Source organism: Tasmannia lanceolata, unplaced genomic scaffold (genome assembly GCF_043159265.1).
Source record: "Tasmannia lanceolata isolate RefF3 unplaced genomic scaffold, GAP_Taslan_0.1 ptg000018l, whole genome shotgun sequence".
In the NCBI taxonomy this organism is placed as follows: domain Eukaryota; kingdom Viridiplantae; phylum Streptophyta; class Magnoliopsida; order Canellales; family Winteraceae; genus Tasmannia; species Tasmannia lanceolata.
In genome coordinates, this window is record NW_027518695.1 from 20,005,682 (window position 1) to 20,020,959 (window position 15,278).

At 42.1% G+C, this 15,278-nt stretch overlaps 2 protein-coding genes and 1 long non-coding RNA gene across 3 annotated transcripts in view; 1 reads left to right on the forward strand and 2 right to left on the reverse strand.

Moving 5' to 3' along the window:
* The window catches only part of LOC143849397 (uncharacterized), an 81,739-nt gene that overhangs the window by 6,761 nt on the left and 59,700 nt on the right, over positions 1–15,278 (forward strand). Inside the window, exons 2-3 of the long non-coding RNA XR_013235663.1 lie at positions 10,660–10,784; positions 12,023–12,168. This is a non-coding gene — a long non-coding RNA (uncharacterized LOC143849397). The remainder of the gene's footprint in view (positions 1–10,659; positions 10,785–12,022; positions 12,169–15,278) is intronic.
* On the reverse strand, positions 943–2,237 carry LOC143849396 (uncharacterized). Its single transcript, XM_077358404.1, has 2 exons — positions 1,751–2,237; positions 943–1,663 (listed from the first exon to the last, which is right to left on the reverse strand). Exons 1-2 carry the CDS (start codon positions 2,189–2,191, stop codon positions 1,199–1,201), a joined length of 906 nt encoding a protein of 301 aa, XP_077214519.1. The 5' UTR covers positions 2,192–2,237; the 3' UTR covers positions 943–1,198.
* On the reverse strand, positions 6,475–15,240 carry LOC143849392 (desmethyl-deoxy-podophyllotoxin synthase-like). The gene is made up of 3 exons (XM_077358400.1): positions 14,723–15,240; positions 12,878–13,309; positions 6,475–7,266 (listed from the first exon to the last, which is right to left on the reverse strand). Exons 1-3 carry the CDS (start codon positions 15,191–15,193, stop codon positions 6,640–6,642), a joined length of 1,530 nt encoding a protein of 509 aa, XP_077214515.1. The 5' UTR covers positions 15,194–15,240; the 3' UTR covers positions 6,475–6,639.

Genomic DNA, 15,278 nt, shown 5'->3' on the forward strand with positions numbered 1-15,278 from the left:
AGCAACTGAACAGCGACGGACTCCGCGCCAACCTCGACTTATTAGAAGAAATCCGGGAGGAATCTCGAATCCGGGTCGCCGCTTATAAGCAGAAGGTGTCGAATTATCACGACTCCAAAATCCGCCCCAGAGAATTCAGGACAGGGGATCTGGTCCTGAGAAAGGCAGCCGTCTCCCAGCCGACGAAAGTAGGGAAACTTTCCCCAACTTGGGAGGGACCCTATCGAGTGAAGGAAGTTATCCGGCCAGGAAGCTACAGGCTAGAGACACTGGAGGAGCACCTATTACCTCATGCATGGAACTCCAAAAACCTCAGGAAATATTATCAGTAGTCGAATTATCCGGCGTGAAAAGGTGATCTTGTAAATTTGTATATTTGTTATTATGAATAAATAATCTTCTTGCAAATTCAGTGTCATTTTTATATCTGGAAACCCAGTTCTTAAACTTGGGTACGCACTGGAAACCCAGTTCGCAAAACTTGGGTACTCATTGGAAACCCAGTTCTTAAACTTGGGTACGCACTGGAAACCCAGTTCACAAAACTTGGGTACTCACTGGAAACCCAGTTCTTAAACTTGGGTACGCACTGGAAACCCAGTTCACAAAACTTGGGTACTCACTGGAAACCCAGTTCTTAAACTTGGGTACGCACTGGAAACCCAGTTCACAAAACTTGGGTACTCACTGGAAACCCAGTTCTTAAACTTGGGTACGCATTGGAAACCCAGTTCACAAAACTTGGGTACTCACTGGAAACCCCGTTCTTAAACTTGGGTACGCACTGGAAACCCAGTTTACAAAACTTGGGTACTCATTGGAAACCCAGTTCACAAAACTTGGGTACTCACTGGAAACCCAGTTCTTAAACTTGGGTACGCACTGGAAACCCAGTTCACAAAACTTGGGTACTCACTGGAAACCCAGTTCACAAAACTTGGGTACTTGTTAAAAGACCAGTTCGTCGCAATTCGACCATCAACGGCCTCACTCACAGGTTATCAAAATAAAAAGACAAAGTCAAGCAAATCACTCAGCTGAGAAGTATCAGAGACAGACAAATTTCATTGATCAGAATATGTGGGGCCTCGAGGGCCATTACAAAATTTACTTTAAACATGCTGGTAAAAGCTGTAGGGTCTCAAGGACCATTACAAAAAGAGGTCAAAACAAAGACAAAACAAAAAAAAAAAAATCTCTAAGCATCTGGAAGAGAGGTGATGTCAGCAGGAGTATCAGCAGGAGTATCTGGCTCCTCATCAGTAATCTTCGGCCTGGCAGGGAGAGTCATGTTCTGCATCAATAGATTTGGATTGCAGGCCTGGAGCTCCTGGAGGCAGTCGTAGTATCCAAGACTGTAAGCCTCGCTCGACAGGCTGAAAAGTTCAGCCTCCTTTGCCTCTGTGGCCTCTTTTACTGCCTTCTCCTGCCTGTCAGTGGCCCTTCCTCTTTGAGCCTCCATGGCTTCAGCAGCCTTGGCCAGTTTCCTCTTCTCTGCGGCCAGATCTTCTTTTAACAACTTCTTCTCCTCCTCTATTCGCCCAATGCTCGTTTGAAGCTCCTGCACCTCAGCGGCCAACTTTCCGTTCACCTCTTCAGATGAAGTAATGGCTTGGGAGAAGCTCTTACTCTTCTCCTTGAGGTCATTATAGTATAGCAAGATCTGAAGAAAGAACAGAGAAACAGGCATCAGTATGGTGAAAGGAAGAAATGGGCAGAAAGTTAGCAAATCAAAGCACTACTTCCTTACCTGGTAAGCGGAGGACAACACAGCCTCCTCTCCTGTAGCTGGCGGCTCGTAAAGGACCTGTTGCTTGTCCTTCTGCAGCAAACACTTGCTCATAAGCTCTGCTGCTACCCGGCTCTCGCCTAAGGCAGTGTCATCCTTCAGAACGGCCCAATTGGGTCGAAAGACTTGCTCACTAATCCCCGCAGGAGGGCGAGCCCCAGAACCGGCTCCGGTAGAAGCACCACCGGACTTAGAAGAGCCACCGCCCTGAGCAAAGGGGCCTACTAGCTTCACCTTAGTCTTGGGCCTCTGGGATGGGGGAGGAATGCCCTGTGACGGGGCCGGACTCCCCAGCACAGTCGCTTTTCTCTTCTGGCGCTCCTGCTGCGCCTGTTGAGCACCTTCTTGTGCCCGCGGTTGAGCTCCCTGCCTGATTTTCTCGACGGTTGATTGTTTCTTCATCTCTGCAAGACAAATGAGCAGCCAACGGTCAGAAGCAAGTATATAAAAAAATAAACAGATTGCATAGACAAGTCTAGCTACATACGTTCTGTAGTCGCGGCACTCACGCCCAGCCCGACCAGAATCACCTCTTCAGAAAACTCCTTACAACGGATGAGGCCCGATTGCTCAATCTCCTTCCGCATCAAGGCGAATGTTATACTGTCCTCACCTTCGAGGAGCGGCTTTCGACTCAGTTTTGAGGTATCTGGAGTGTCCCACACTAGAGGGACGGACCAGGGCTCACTGGCCTCCTGATCCACAACATAGAAGAATCTGTTCTTCCACGAGTGAATCGACGAAGGAATGCCAGTGATTATCTTCCGTTCAGGGCGCTGGCTAATGTAGATCCAGCCCCCTTTTTTATGCTTCTTCAGGTGTGCACAAGCACGGAACAGTGACAAAGTCACGCTCCTCTCTAACCGACCGTGGACGAGGTATAAAAACCCAACTAATAATCTCCATGAGTTCGGAGCTACCTGGGCCGGGGCTAGTCCGTAGTATCGCAGCACCGCTGAGAAAAAGGGGTGCAACGGAAATCGGAGTCCTGCCCTCAGTGACTCCTCATAAATACAGAGATCCTGGCTCTCGTTGCAGGCTCTGTCTCCCTCTATAGCTGCCCTCAGCTCAAATCTCGGGGGCACACAGTATTTATCCCTGATATCTCCCAGCATAGACCTGGTGAGGTAGTTCTCCTCGACTAGAGCTCGCAAGTTGTATTTTGGATCGGCATCCATCCGCGCTCTAGCGATCACCTCCACGGCCCGGCCAGGAAGGAATGTTGTGGACGCTTCAGCAACGTCGCTCTCAACACTCCCTCCTGCTCGCGGGAGACTGCCAGTCAAGGGTGGAGTGGCATTCAGATCTAAGATCACTTCATCCCTATCCCCTCCGTCGTCACTATCTACAAGGTCTATCCTATCAGACGGACTAGCCAAAAAAGGCTCCTGAGGCATCCTAAACTCCGAAATACTGCTAGTGGAGGACCCCGTACCGGACTCGGAATCGGAAGTACTATCAGACATAGTAAAAGGAAGGGCTGAGAGGAATACCGGTGAGTGGAGCTCTTAAAAGATCTTGGAACGCGACTGCGAGCTACGGGCTGCGAACTGCGATCTGCGATCTGCGGACTGCGAGCTGCGAACTGAGAAGTGGAAACTCCCAGAGCAAGAAGAGAAAAAAGATGAAAGGTAAAAAGTAAAAAGTGAAGGGGGGTAAACCTCCTTATATAGTTTTTCAGAGGCGGTGGGGTAATAAATGCGATGCACGCATCTCGAGGCCATCCGGATTGCGCCACGTGTCCCCTATTTATGACGGACACATTCTCCCACCATCAATACGATCAAGCACGCGCGTAAACATTCACGTCCCAAAGATGGATCTCCGCACTCCGCACTCCGCACTCCGCACTCCGCACTCCGCACTCGGCATTCAGTCCGGAAAAAAACCGTACTGGATATAACGCGTTCTCACAAGACGACAAAAATCAGTCCGGTCCGCACCGAACTGGCCGCTAGAAGACAAAATTCAGTCCGGAAAAAACCGTACTGGATATAACGCGTTCTCACAAGACGACAAAAATCAGTCCGGTCCGCACCGAACTGGCCGCTAGAAGACAAAATTCAGTCCGGAAAAAACCGTACTGGATATAACGCGTTCTCACAAAACGACAAAAATCAGTCCGGTCCGCACCGAACTGGCCGCTAGAAGACAAAATTCAGTCCGGAAAAACCGTACTGGATATAACGCGTTCTCACAAGACGACAAAAATCAGTCCGGTCCGCACCGAACTGGCCGCTAGAAGACAAAATTCAGTCCGGAAAAAACCGTACTGGATATAACGCGTTCTATGAAGCATTAGGAGCCAGTCCGGTTGAAGCCGTACTCCGGACTGCGAACTCCCAACTCCGGACTCCGGACTGCGAACTCCGGACTGGATATTTGACTCTGTGTTGCGCCAGGAGCCAGTCCGGTTGAAGCCGTACTCCGGACTGCGAACTCCCAACTCCGGACTCCGGACTGCGAACTCCGGACTGGATATTTGACTCTGTGTTGCGCCAGGAGCCAGTCCGGTTGAAGCCGTACTCCGGACTGCGAACTCCCAACTCCGGACTCCGGACTGCGAACTCCGGACTGGATATTTGACTCTGTGTTGCGCCAGGAGCCAGTCCGGTTGAAGCCGTACTCCGGACTGCGAACTCCCAACTCCGGACTCCGGACTGCGAACTCCGGACTGGATATTTGACTCTGTGTTGCGCCAGGAGCCAGTCCGGTTGAAGCCGTACTCCGGACGCCGGACTGCGAACTCCGAACTCCGAAATCCGGACTGCGAACTCCGGACTCCGTGCTAAATTCTTCGATTCACCCCCGAACAACGTCTCCCCATCCAGAAAAACGAGTGATCACACTTTCCCAAGTCCTTCAATGACTTGGAAAACTGGGGGGCAACTGATGGGGTGTGAAAACACCAGCCTCTCACAGGCTGCCACCTGTCCCAGAGTAGGTGAGACTCAGCCTCTCACAGGCTGCCACCTGTCCCAGAGTAGGTGAGACTCAGCCTCTCACAGGCTGCCACCTGTTCAGAGTAGGTGAGATCCAGCCTCTCACAGGCTGCCACCTGTCCCAAAGTAGGTGAGACCCAGCCTCTCACAGGCTGCCACCTGTCCCAGAGTAGGTGAGACTCAGCCTCTCACAGGCTGCCACCTGTTCAGAGTAGGTGAGATCCAGCCTCTCACAGGCCGCCACCTGTCCTGGACACCTGTCCAGGACACCTCAACAGATTTTCCCTATAAATAGGGGACTAAAGCTCAGACTGATAGGTAATGCGAAAATCCCTTCTCTCCCTAAACTCTTAAGACATCTCCCCTTCACTCCTGCTCATACTGACTTGAGTGTCGAAGGGCCTGTCCGGAGTAAAACCCGGTCTGGTCTTCTGACCTCGCTTGCCTTGTGCAGGACTAAGCACTCACCGCAGGACTCATACTCAACCTCCCTCGTCGCTCGCTCTCAGCTCTTACGCCACTGCTGTACCTGTTACCGATTTTTGGTCTAACAATTCCTAGCTGCCACACATGGCCAAATTGATTGAAAGATTCAGTAAATGAAGCAAGACCACATGAAATTGAGTTTGATGGGAAAAATACAGTTACACCCCCTTAACATTTTGACACATTGAACGGTAACCATGTAGTTTCAAACTCATCAACTACACGCCGTGACTTTTTAATGTGTATAAGGTAGAACCTCTCAGTTCATGTTCCGTCCACAAATTGAAGGGTTAGGATGATCCTATGGAGCTATTTTTTGGGCACACCCTATCTATGTCAAGGCCCATCAAATGAATGCGTTGGATCATCCAAACAATGTGGGCCTGTTTTTGGTCGGCAGACTATAGAAGGTTCTCTCGTCGACCTACTAGAGACGAGATCTTACTTAGCATTTATAGTGTTTCAAAAGAGGGGTCTACCTTGTACATATTGAAAAATCAGGGGGGTGTAGTCTACAATTTAAGGAAGAATGATATCACACTTAGTACAGGTCTGCCTTTCTTCATCAGTGGATGTGACGTCTTCCATGACAATTTCCCTTCCCGCTCTCTTATGTTCTCCAAAAATCTCCTTAACAGTCATTGAGATATGTTTGGCAGTAGCTTGACCATGATGTTCTCACAATGGGCCTAGAGGCCATTATAACATTTGGCTAGCTCATCTATCTCAGGCCACCTAGTATAAGCTCTAGTTCTCTCCTCTGTGGCATCAAGCCTAGAGAGATTAAGTAAACTAGTGGTGGTAATAAAACAAAAGGATATTTTCTCATTCCTAAGCATGATTATAATGTTTTTCTTCGTCAACTCCAGATAGTTTAAGATCGAAAAAATGGGAAGGTGGAGGAGGGAGAAATCAAATGCTTTCTGCGCCAAAAGTTACCCAAAATCTTCTCCTTTCACTTCCACAACAAACTCCCCGCTGTAGCTTTTTCATACCCGTTTTTAAGGGGTTTTCCTTTTTTTTCTCCCTTCCTCTACTTGCTTTATAGCCAGCATAATCTTTAGCCTTTCAAAATAAAAAGATAAGAACTTATTATATACAGTAGGGTTTATTTATATACATAAATATATAATTTATTCCAAACTCGAAATGACTAAAAAATAAGAACTTATTATAAATATTTAATATAATTGTGATTCTTCGCATGCATCAACTTGTCTCTGCTTGCTTTGATTTTTTAGTATGTGATCCAAAAAATTGCAGATAACCTCTTTATCATATAAAACTTGCATTGTCCATTCTTCTAAAGTGAATATAGAAAATACACATAGGAATCATTTCTTGTACTTAGCACAGGAATTCAAAGTACTTTTCCTGTTTTATTTGTCATAATATAACATGATTTCTTATCAAATAAACTACTCATGAATCACAAATAATGGGAAAATGAGGGGTTGCAATTAACTTTAGGCTAGACTTTCTTGCGAGAGTAAGGCTAAAGGCCTCTGTCATGTCCAAATCCTCACCTTTCATCCCATTAGGAAGTTTCCAATCAAAGTAACAGAGGAGGTTGGCAAGGGCTAACTCAGTGCTGGCTAGCCCAAACAACATACCAGGGCAACCCCTCCTTCCAGCCCCAAATGGGATAAATTCAAAGTGTTGACCCTTGAAATCAATAGAATTATTGGAAAACCTCTCTGGGTAAAACTCTTCAGGGTTCTCCCAGTTTCTTGGATCTCTTCCTATTGCCCATGCATTCACAAGAACCCTTGTCTTCTTGGGTATCTCATATCCATTGATTTCACATCTCTCACTTGATTCTCTAGGAACTAGCAATGGAACAGGAGGCCACAATCTCATTGTCTCCTTAATAACTAGTTTTAAGTAGATCAATTCATCAATTTCACTCTCTGTTATCCTCTCCTTTCCTTTGAGAACCTTTCTTACCTCTGCCTGTGCTTTGTCCATTACACTAGGGTTTCTCATTAGCTCTACCATAGCCCATTCCATGACAGTTGATGAGGTCTCAATCCCGGCCGCGAACATGTCCTGTGAAGCGAATAAATAGTTAAAATACACCCATTTAAAACAAACCACCCAAGGCCTTTAAACAAATAATTATCCTTTTTTAACCAATGCTTTATTAATAGAGGTGTCAACAGACCTGTATAATCCAAACAATTATGATTCTATATGTAAGATCCCTAAACAGTGCTAATTTGATTTAATGGCGAAAGCTTGACGAAAAGTGACTAGTAAGGTAGAAATGACTTGTGTATAATTGCTTGTTAGTAGGATGTCATCCGATATTCGCATAGATTAGAACAAAAATATGAAGACTATCTTTACTGTATATGAATAGAGAGGTGTGGATCCCTTGAAATGAAAATATTCAAGGTAAGTAATGAATATCCTGAAACATATCCTTAGAGCATGTTATAGGAGCCTGTTATAGGCCATACAAGGTTTACTTAATGTGGCAAACAATTGAACAATTATTGCATGTCAGGAGTTGACAAATATAGAAGACCTAGTCATATAGACTTCTTTACCAAATAGGTCATGTAGGTAGGAATGTTTGAAGTAAAATTGATGAATTGATCAGCTGTTGGAAAGGGAAATGGCAAGCACTAGGTGAATGGTCATGCGTGAGAACATGTGATGAAAGTTCTGTAGTTGGATCCGAGACCAAGGAGAAATTGAAGAATAATGTCAAATTTATTGAGAGGTTGGCCAATTGCAAAAAAATTGCCGGCGATGATTGTCTTCTCCCGTTGAAGGTATTCATCAATAGAGAAAGCACCTTTCTTAAGAGATTGCAAAGTTGTTAGACACAAACTCGTGTTTTGGTTGCATACATTCCTTCAAAAGCATTACACATAGCTTGGGAAGTAATGAGGCCGATTATTTGGACGATAACATATTCTTACGGGGACAAAATGATCTATCATAAGAGTAGGTGATATTGATGGTTCGAAAGAAAGAATGTTGGATTGTTTGTTGAAGAAATCAAGAACAAAAAACACTAAACAAAAGGAGAGAGAAACTTTACTCTTTAAATTTGAAATATTCAAAGATAAAACTTTTTATCCCTTTTGATTTGTGCTTTCTTCTTGATTTCTTCTTTTGCTTGAAATTTTACTCTTTAAATTTGAAACATTCATAGATAAAACTTTTTATCTTCTTATGATTTGTGTTTTCTTCTTGATTTTTTCTTTTGCTTTTATTTCTTTTTCAACAAGTGGTACCAGTGTCACCGGTCAGGGATTGTTGTATGTAGCTGATCGAAGCTACTCAGAGACTGATGTACATAGGTAATCAAAGCCGGTCAGGGATTGGTGTACGTATTCGATTAAAGCTAGCCAGGGGTTGTTGTACATAGCTGATCGAAGAAAGATCCAGCCTCCAGGGATGAGATTCAACACGTCTTCGCTTAGGGATAAGATGTAGAAGTTGTAGACTCAGGGCCCGAATTCAAGCTTGCCATTCGTCATAAGCTAGATCAAGGAGATGGATTTCTCCAATCCGGTCAACGGGATTGAGAAGTTGAATAGCACAAATTATCAATATTGGAAGTCTTGCATAGAATCTTATATCCAGGAGAAAGATCTATGTGAGATAGTGAATGGTGCGAAAATGATTTCTCCCAATGTAGGTATAGAAACTACAGAAGTTTTGAGGAAGTGGAAGATCAAAGTCGGCAAAGCCATGTTTGTGTTGAAAACTACCATTTAGAATGATTTGTTCGATCATATTCGAGAGCCTAAGACTCCAAAGGAAACAAGGTACATATTTGCCACTTTGTTTAAAACAAAAATGACGCAAGGTTGTCGATGCTTGAAAACAAGTTAGGCTTCATATCATAAGAAAACATGACGATTCCCAAGTATTTTGTGAAGGTAACAAAGATATGCAGTGAAATATCACAACTCGACAAAGAGTCTAGAATTGCGGAGACATAGATGTGGAGGATAATAATTGAAGGATAGAAATCTGAACATAGTGGTTTCACCATAACAATCCAAGGATGGACAACTCAACCGAAGCTACTTGAACTGGAGAGTCTGTTAGTGAATCGAGAGAGTACGTCTAGCCAAATAGATGGTTGGGTCAATGATAAAAGAGTACGAGGAGGTTCTCTTAACTGGCCGAGGAAGCAAGTCTCACAATTCTAACTCAAGAAAGAATAAGAAAAGTAAGCCGAAGTTCTAATCAAGCCTCAAATAATCGTGGGCCTGAGAAACAAACTTGGAACTCAGAACGAAGATAGACCACTATAATTGTGGTAAGCCAGTCCACTTTTTCAGAAATTATCGGCACTAAAGAAAAGGAATGAAGAAGGTAACACTGCATGATCTAAAGATACCCAAAAAAATGATAATGATGAGGAGTGTAGTTCTTTTTCTCTATCGGGGAAGAACAAGCCGATGCTTGCGAAGCTAATCTTATGAGCACAGAAGTTGTGGATGTCGCCAGTTTAGCGGACATAGAGAAAGGTGACAAAATAGACTATGCCAAAGATTGGATAATTGATTTTGGATGTTTGAATACATGATCGAGGATTTGCAAAAGATTTTGAAAAAGACTACAATGGCGGACATGTGGTTGTTACTACAAACAATGCAAAATTGCCTACTACCCACATAGGTAACATTTCCCAATCCAGTGAAGAGCATGATTTACTCAAGGGCATTTTCCTTGTTCCAGACATGAAGAGGAACATAATGTTAGTATCTCAATTGACAAGAGATGGAAATTATGTTATTTTTGGCCTCAACGATACGTAGATCTACAAGGAGGTGCATATTTTTGGCTACTTCTCTTATGGAAGGAAGAAGAGTAGACTCGCTCTATGTGATGTCGGCTCATGATGCGTATGTACAAAGAACCTTAAAGAACAACCTACTTATCTATCGAATGTGAGACTAGAACAGTTTGGGTATACAAAGCTCAAGGTGATTATGAAAAGACAACTACTGAAGAGACTTCCTGATGCAGAAGCATACCTTGGAATCTCTACACTGGCCCTTTCATGCTCGTTAGTGTAGGAGCTTTTTTCATTTGATGTATTAGTCTAGTGGTAGTATAGTTTTTCTGAGCATTTTCAAGTCATTTATGTATTTTGGTTTAAGTAGGGGTACTTTGGTTATTTCACCATCACTCGTGTTATTTTGGTCATTTGATATTAGATAGGGTATTAGTGTCATTTTATCTTGTAATCAGGTATAAATAGTCTCATTTCCCACCAAATTGTAATTAGACCTTCGATTTTGAAAATTGAATTGAAAGGAAGGGATTTTAGATCCCACATTTCATTTTGCAGGGGAGCCTCCTGCAAAAGAGGGATTTCTTTGACATTTCACCTAAGGGATGAATATTTTGAGCTTAAATTTCAAGTTTCATTCTTTACGCTCATCAAGTCTTTGATCCTTGATTTGCAAGGGGTCCATCGGATCTATGCCTGGGCGTCCCCATACCAAGTTCCATCTAAGGCCTAGGATTGTATCTACTGAAGAAGGAGATTCAGCTGATTTGTTTTGCAAGTTGCTGGTACTTTTACATAATTCGTGAGTTTCCTTTACTGTTTTCTCCTCTATTTCGTGCACGGAAGAGTATAATCTTTATCTGCCATTAATTCCTACAACTAGCTGAATTCATGAATGGAAGTGTTGCCAAATTGAGTTACTATTGATAAATGCTGTAGTGGATTTGCAACTCAAATCTCCACTCAAGTTCCAATTGAGTTATATATATATATATATATATATATATATATATATATATATATATATATATATATATATAGAGGAAAATGATTGTGAGCTTGAAGCTCATATAGCTTATATGAGCTTGAGGGCCCAAACACATGAGTCCCACATTTTTTGTGGTGATCCAAACCATTCATTTGCAAGGCCCCATCATAGATAGGGTGTGTACCAAAAATCAGCTCCATTGGATCATCCTAACGCCTCGAAAAGCGGAGGGCAAAAATGGGCAGATTTGTATTTGGCCCTCAAGCTCATATAAGCTATATGAGCTTCAAGCTCACAATCATTTTCCTCATATATATATATATATATATATATATATATATATATATATATATATATATATATATATATATATATATATGGAAAATTTTTCTAGTCGGCCGGGAGAACCTCCTCTAGTCCGCCAACCAAGAACACAGTGGGCCCATGTTTTTTGGATGATCCAAAGCATTCATTTGATGGGCCTGGCATAGATAGGTTGTGCCCAAAAAATCAGTTCCATAGGATCATCCTAGCCCTTCGATTTGTGGAGGTTAAAAATAGACAGTGGAGGTTAAAAACATAGTGAGCTCACGTTGTTTTGATGATCCTAAGCATTCATTTGATGGGCCCTGACATAGATAGGACGTGCCTAAAAAATCATCTCCATAGGATCATCCTAACCCTTCGATTTATGGAGGTTAAAATGGACGCTTATAAACGCCACAAATCTGTCCATTTTTAACCTCCACAAATCAAAGGGTTAGGATGATCGATCCTATGCAGCTGATTTTTTGGGCACACCCTATCTATGCTAGGCCCTATCAAATGAATGTTTTGGATTATCCAAATAATGTGGGACCACTGTGTTTTTTGGTCGGCAGACTAGAGAAGGTTCTCGAGTCGGCCGACTAGAAAAAAAAAAACTCATTCATCGGGATCCTTTTACTACCTGAGCCTTCCTTTCACGAATTGCCCTATTAATTGAAACTTGTGCATTCAATTAGTATATTAGCCCCTACAAGCATTTTACCTCGCATCACTTCCTGATCCAGAGGTTCGACATGAGACGTTGTGTTCTAGGTGTCAATATGAAAAGGCATATCAACTTCCTTAAACTGACTCAACGTTTCAAGCAAAAAACCAGTCAACCTAGTACACTTTGATGTTTTTGGAAAAGTAAGAGCATCTTCCATCAGAGGTATGAATTACATGTTGACATTTATCGATGATTTCTCACATTACATGTGAGTTTATTTTCTAAAGTAAAATCAGTTCTCACATTACACTTTGATGTTTTTGGACATGATCTTTCCTAATTAAAAACCAATAATCTTTTAAAATATGACCTCCTAATCGGTCTAAAATGTTCCTAACCTCTCGGATTTATATCTTCTTCACATTAAAATATTGTAAGAAAATCTAGATGTATGTGTAAAATCTCTATACATTAGTAGGTAAATGTGCTCTAGTTTTATTGAATCAATAATAATCATTTGTTTAATAGTTGACTAGACCCAGCCCACTTTTGACAGGACTCACTTTCGAGTAGATTCGAGTTTGCAAGTTTTTGAATTATTGGCCTATCCATGGTGGAGTCCAGCAAATGAACACTTGGAAACACTTAGCTCTATTTGTTTTGGATTTTGGGAACAGATTGTGAGTCCCACACTGATTATTGTTCTCGAAATTAAACATAAATTTGAGCCCAATAATCAGGTTTTGCACTAACAATTGATTCTCAATCGAAAACAGTTAAACATAGCCTATGGTCAAAGCTGCAGTTAGGGCTTTAAAGCCTATGGTTAAAGCCCCGAATGCAGCTTTGACCATACAGGTAAATTGAAAAAAAAAAAAAAAAAAAAAGTGGGCATGTAAACCAGATAATTTGCCTTGGAAAAATTACATACCAGGATAACAGCTTTTATGTTGTCCATTTCGAGAGGAAATTCAAGCTCTCCATGCTCTTGAAGTCGAAGAAGAACATCAACCAAATCCTCAACTTCATGATTCCCCTGCTTAGTCTTCCTCATCTTACTTTCTTTGTGTTCTTGGATGATATCATTTAGGGCCCCATCGAACATCCGATGAAGCCTCTCTAATCTGTACTTTGATCCCGAAATCACACTGACAAATTTCAAAGATGGGAATAAATCGGCAACATTGAAACCCCCTGAGAATTCCAATGATTCCTTCAGTGCCGATATGAATCTTTCATGGTCTCCACCCTTGTTGCCAAAGGCAGCCCTCGAAGTTATATTTGTGCTCAAGGTCATAAGCATCTTTGAGAGGTTAACTGTAGATTCATTCGCGGAAGAAATGGATTGCATGAGATTTGATACCTGTTGGAACAAATTAGTATAATGAATGGTCAAACTGTGGAAATGCCGGTTCGGTTTTTCTAGGCATTGGTTCTGTCACGGTTAAGACTTTTACCGAACCGATTGATCACATCGGTTCGGTTGATGGTTTTTGAGTTTTAATCCGAAAATGAACCGAACCGATGGGAAACTGTAGACACCCTATTTTGGCCACCCTCTGTAGACGCCCATTTTTGGCCGCCCCACCTTAACTCAAAATTGCACCTCCTTTCTTTTGTGTTCTTATTAGAGGGCATTTTTATCATTTTGGGTATTCTAGGGATAATTCTATCATTGAAGTCACCCTAAGGGTATCAACCCTAGATATAAATGCAAGTTGATGGATTTGAGGAGAAAGGATGCAGGTTGATGGTTGGATTGAGTTACTTTATTTGTATTAAGATTATTTATGACTGTGTATTTATGTTAATGACTTGATTTGGATATGTTCTAAAGTCGATCGCAGATTTGGATAGATAAACCTTTTTTTTTATAGAGAAACTTATTTAAGTACTTGATTTGGATATGTATTAAAGTTGAACAAAAAATCGGATAAATTGTGAACCGAAGCGGTCAAAATCGGTCTGGTTTGGTTTGGTTATACCCCCATTGGTTCGGTTACAGTTTGGATTTTCTCCAAACCGATGGGATCGGTTCGGATAAAAAAAACCTCACTAAACCTCACCAGACCAAACCATGTGCAGCCCTACTATCGATCATGGACAGCAGTCCAAGTTCAATAGTGACCCAGTATGCCAAACTTAGATGTAACAGAAATGGACAAGGAAGAACACAAAGTCAGAATCCTATGCCATTAATTTTTATGATCATTTTGAAATGACCAACCCCTTCTTTTATAGAAAATCAAAAGACATGAAGATACCATTTCGTGAGATTTTATATGGTGTAAGCCCTTGTAGTCCCGTATTTTTCAAAAAGTATCGTACGGACCACACTATATGATGATCCAAACCGTCCATGTGATGGACCACAACATAAATAGGTAGGGCCCAAAAAATCATTTCATAGGATGATCAGCCCTCTGATCTATATAGGCTTCCATAATATGCAGTTCCTCTATAGATCGAAGGGCTAGATCATCCTATGGAAATTATTTTTTGGGCACAACCTATTTACATTGTGGCCCATAACATGGACAGTTTGGATCATCATATAGTGTGGTCCGTACAGTACCTTTTGTAAAATACGGGACTATAAGGGCTTACACCATATAAAAACTCCCATTTTGCATGAAAATTCTACTTCAATTAAAATAAGTCATTTTTTAATAATAAAAAATGCCCTTTCATAAAATAATAAGTATCTTTTAAATCAAAACATTTTTTATATTTTTACATAATAATTAATTATATTTTGAAATTTATGTAACATTACCTCCTCCTCCCTCACATGACGGAAAGATTGGACACGCTTTGCACTTAAGAGTTCAAGAATGCAAATCTTTCGAAGTTGTCTCCAGTAGGCGCTGTATGGAGCAAAGACGATGTCCCTTTGATTGTACATGGAGATTTGTGAAAGGAACAAAAGAGGTCTGTTTGAGAAGTTTTGATCATGGGTCTTCATGATTTCTTTAGCAAATTCAGGAGAGGAGATTACAATGGTGGAGACCTGGCCTAGCTTGAGGTGAATAAGGGGTCCATGTTTTTTGGCTAAGCTTAGAAGGGAATGGTGGGGAAGTGAGCCTAGCAAGTGGTGAAGGCTACCTATGATTGGGAGATTCCATGGCCCTGGAGGCAATTTTGGAACTGGGTTTTGGGTTTTTGATCTGTTTCCTATCTTCATCAGCATAAAGAATAAGAGTAGGAAGGTGAAGAGAAGAGGAGAGGAGAGGAATTGGAATTCCATGGATGGAAGCAAAGAAACGAGAGTGTTGTTGTTGTAAGAGCCTCGACCATTCTTTTATGTATCTATGTTGAGACTTGAGAATCAA

Bases quoted from the DNA above. Each gene is read 5' to 3' on its own strand.
- LOC143849392 (XM_077358400.1), bottom strand. From the start codon at position 15,193: ATGGAATTCCAATTCCTCTCCTCTCCTCTTCTCTTCACCTTCCTACTC. The intron at 13,310-14,722 runs GTAATGTTACAT...TTGTTCCAACAG, and splicing joins GTCATGTGAGGGAGGAGGAG to GTATCAAATCTCATGCAATC. The intron at 7,267-12,877 runs GTATGTAATTTT...TTCGCTTCACAG, and splicing joins ACATAAAAGCTGTTATCCTG to GACATGTTCGCGGCCGGGAT.
- LOC143849396 (XM_077358404.1), bottom strand. From the start codon at position 2,191: ATGAAGAAACAATCAACCGTCGAGAAAATCAGGCAGGGAGCTCAACCG. The intron at 1,664-1,750 runs GTAAGGAAGTAG...TTCTTTCTTCAG, and splicing joins TGTTGTCCTCCGCTTACCAG to ATCTTGCTATACTATAATGA.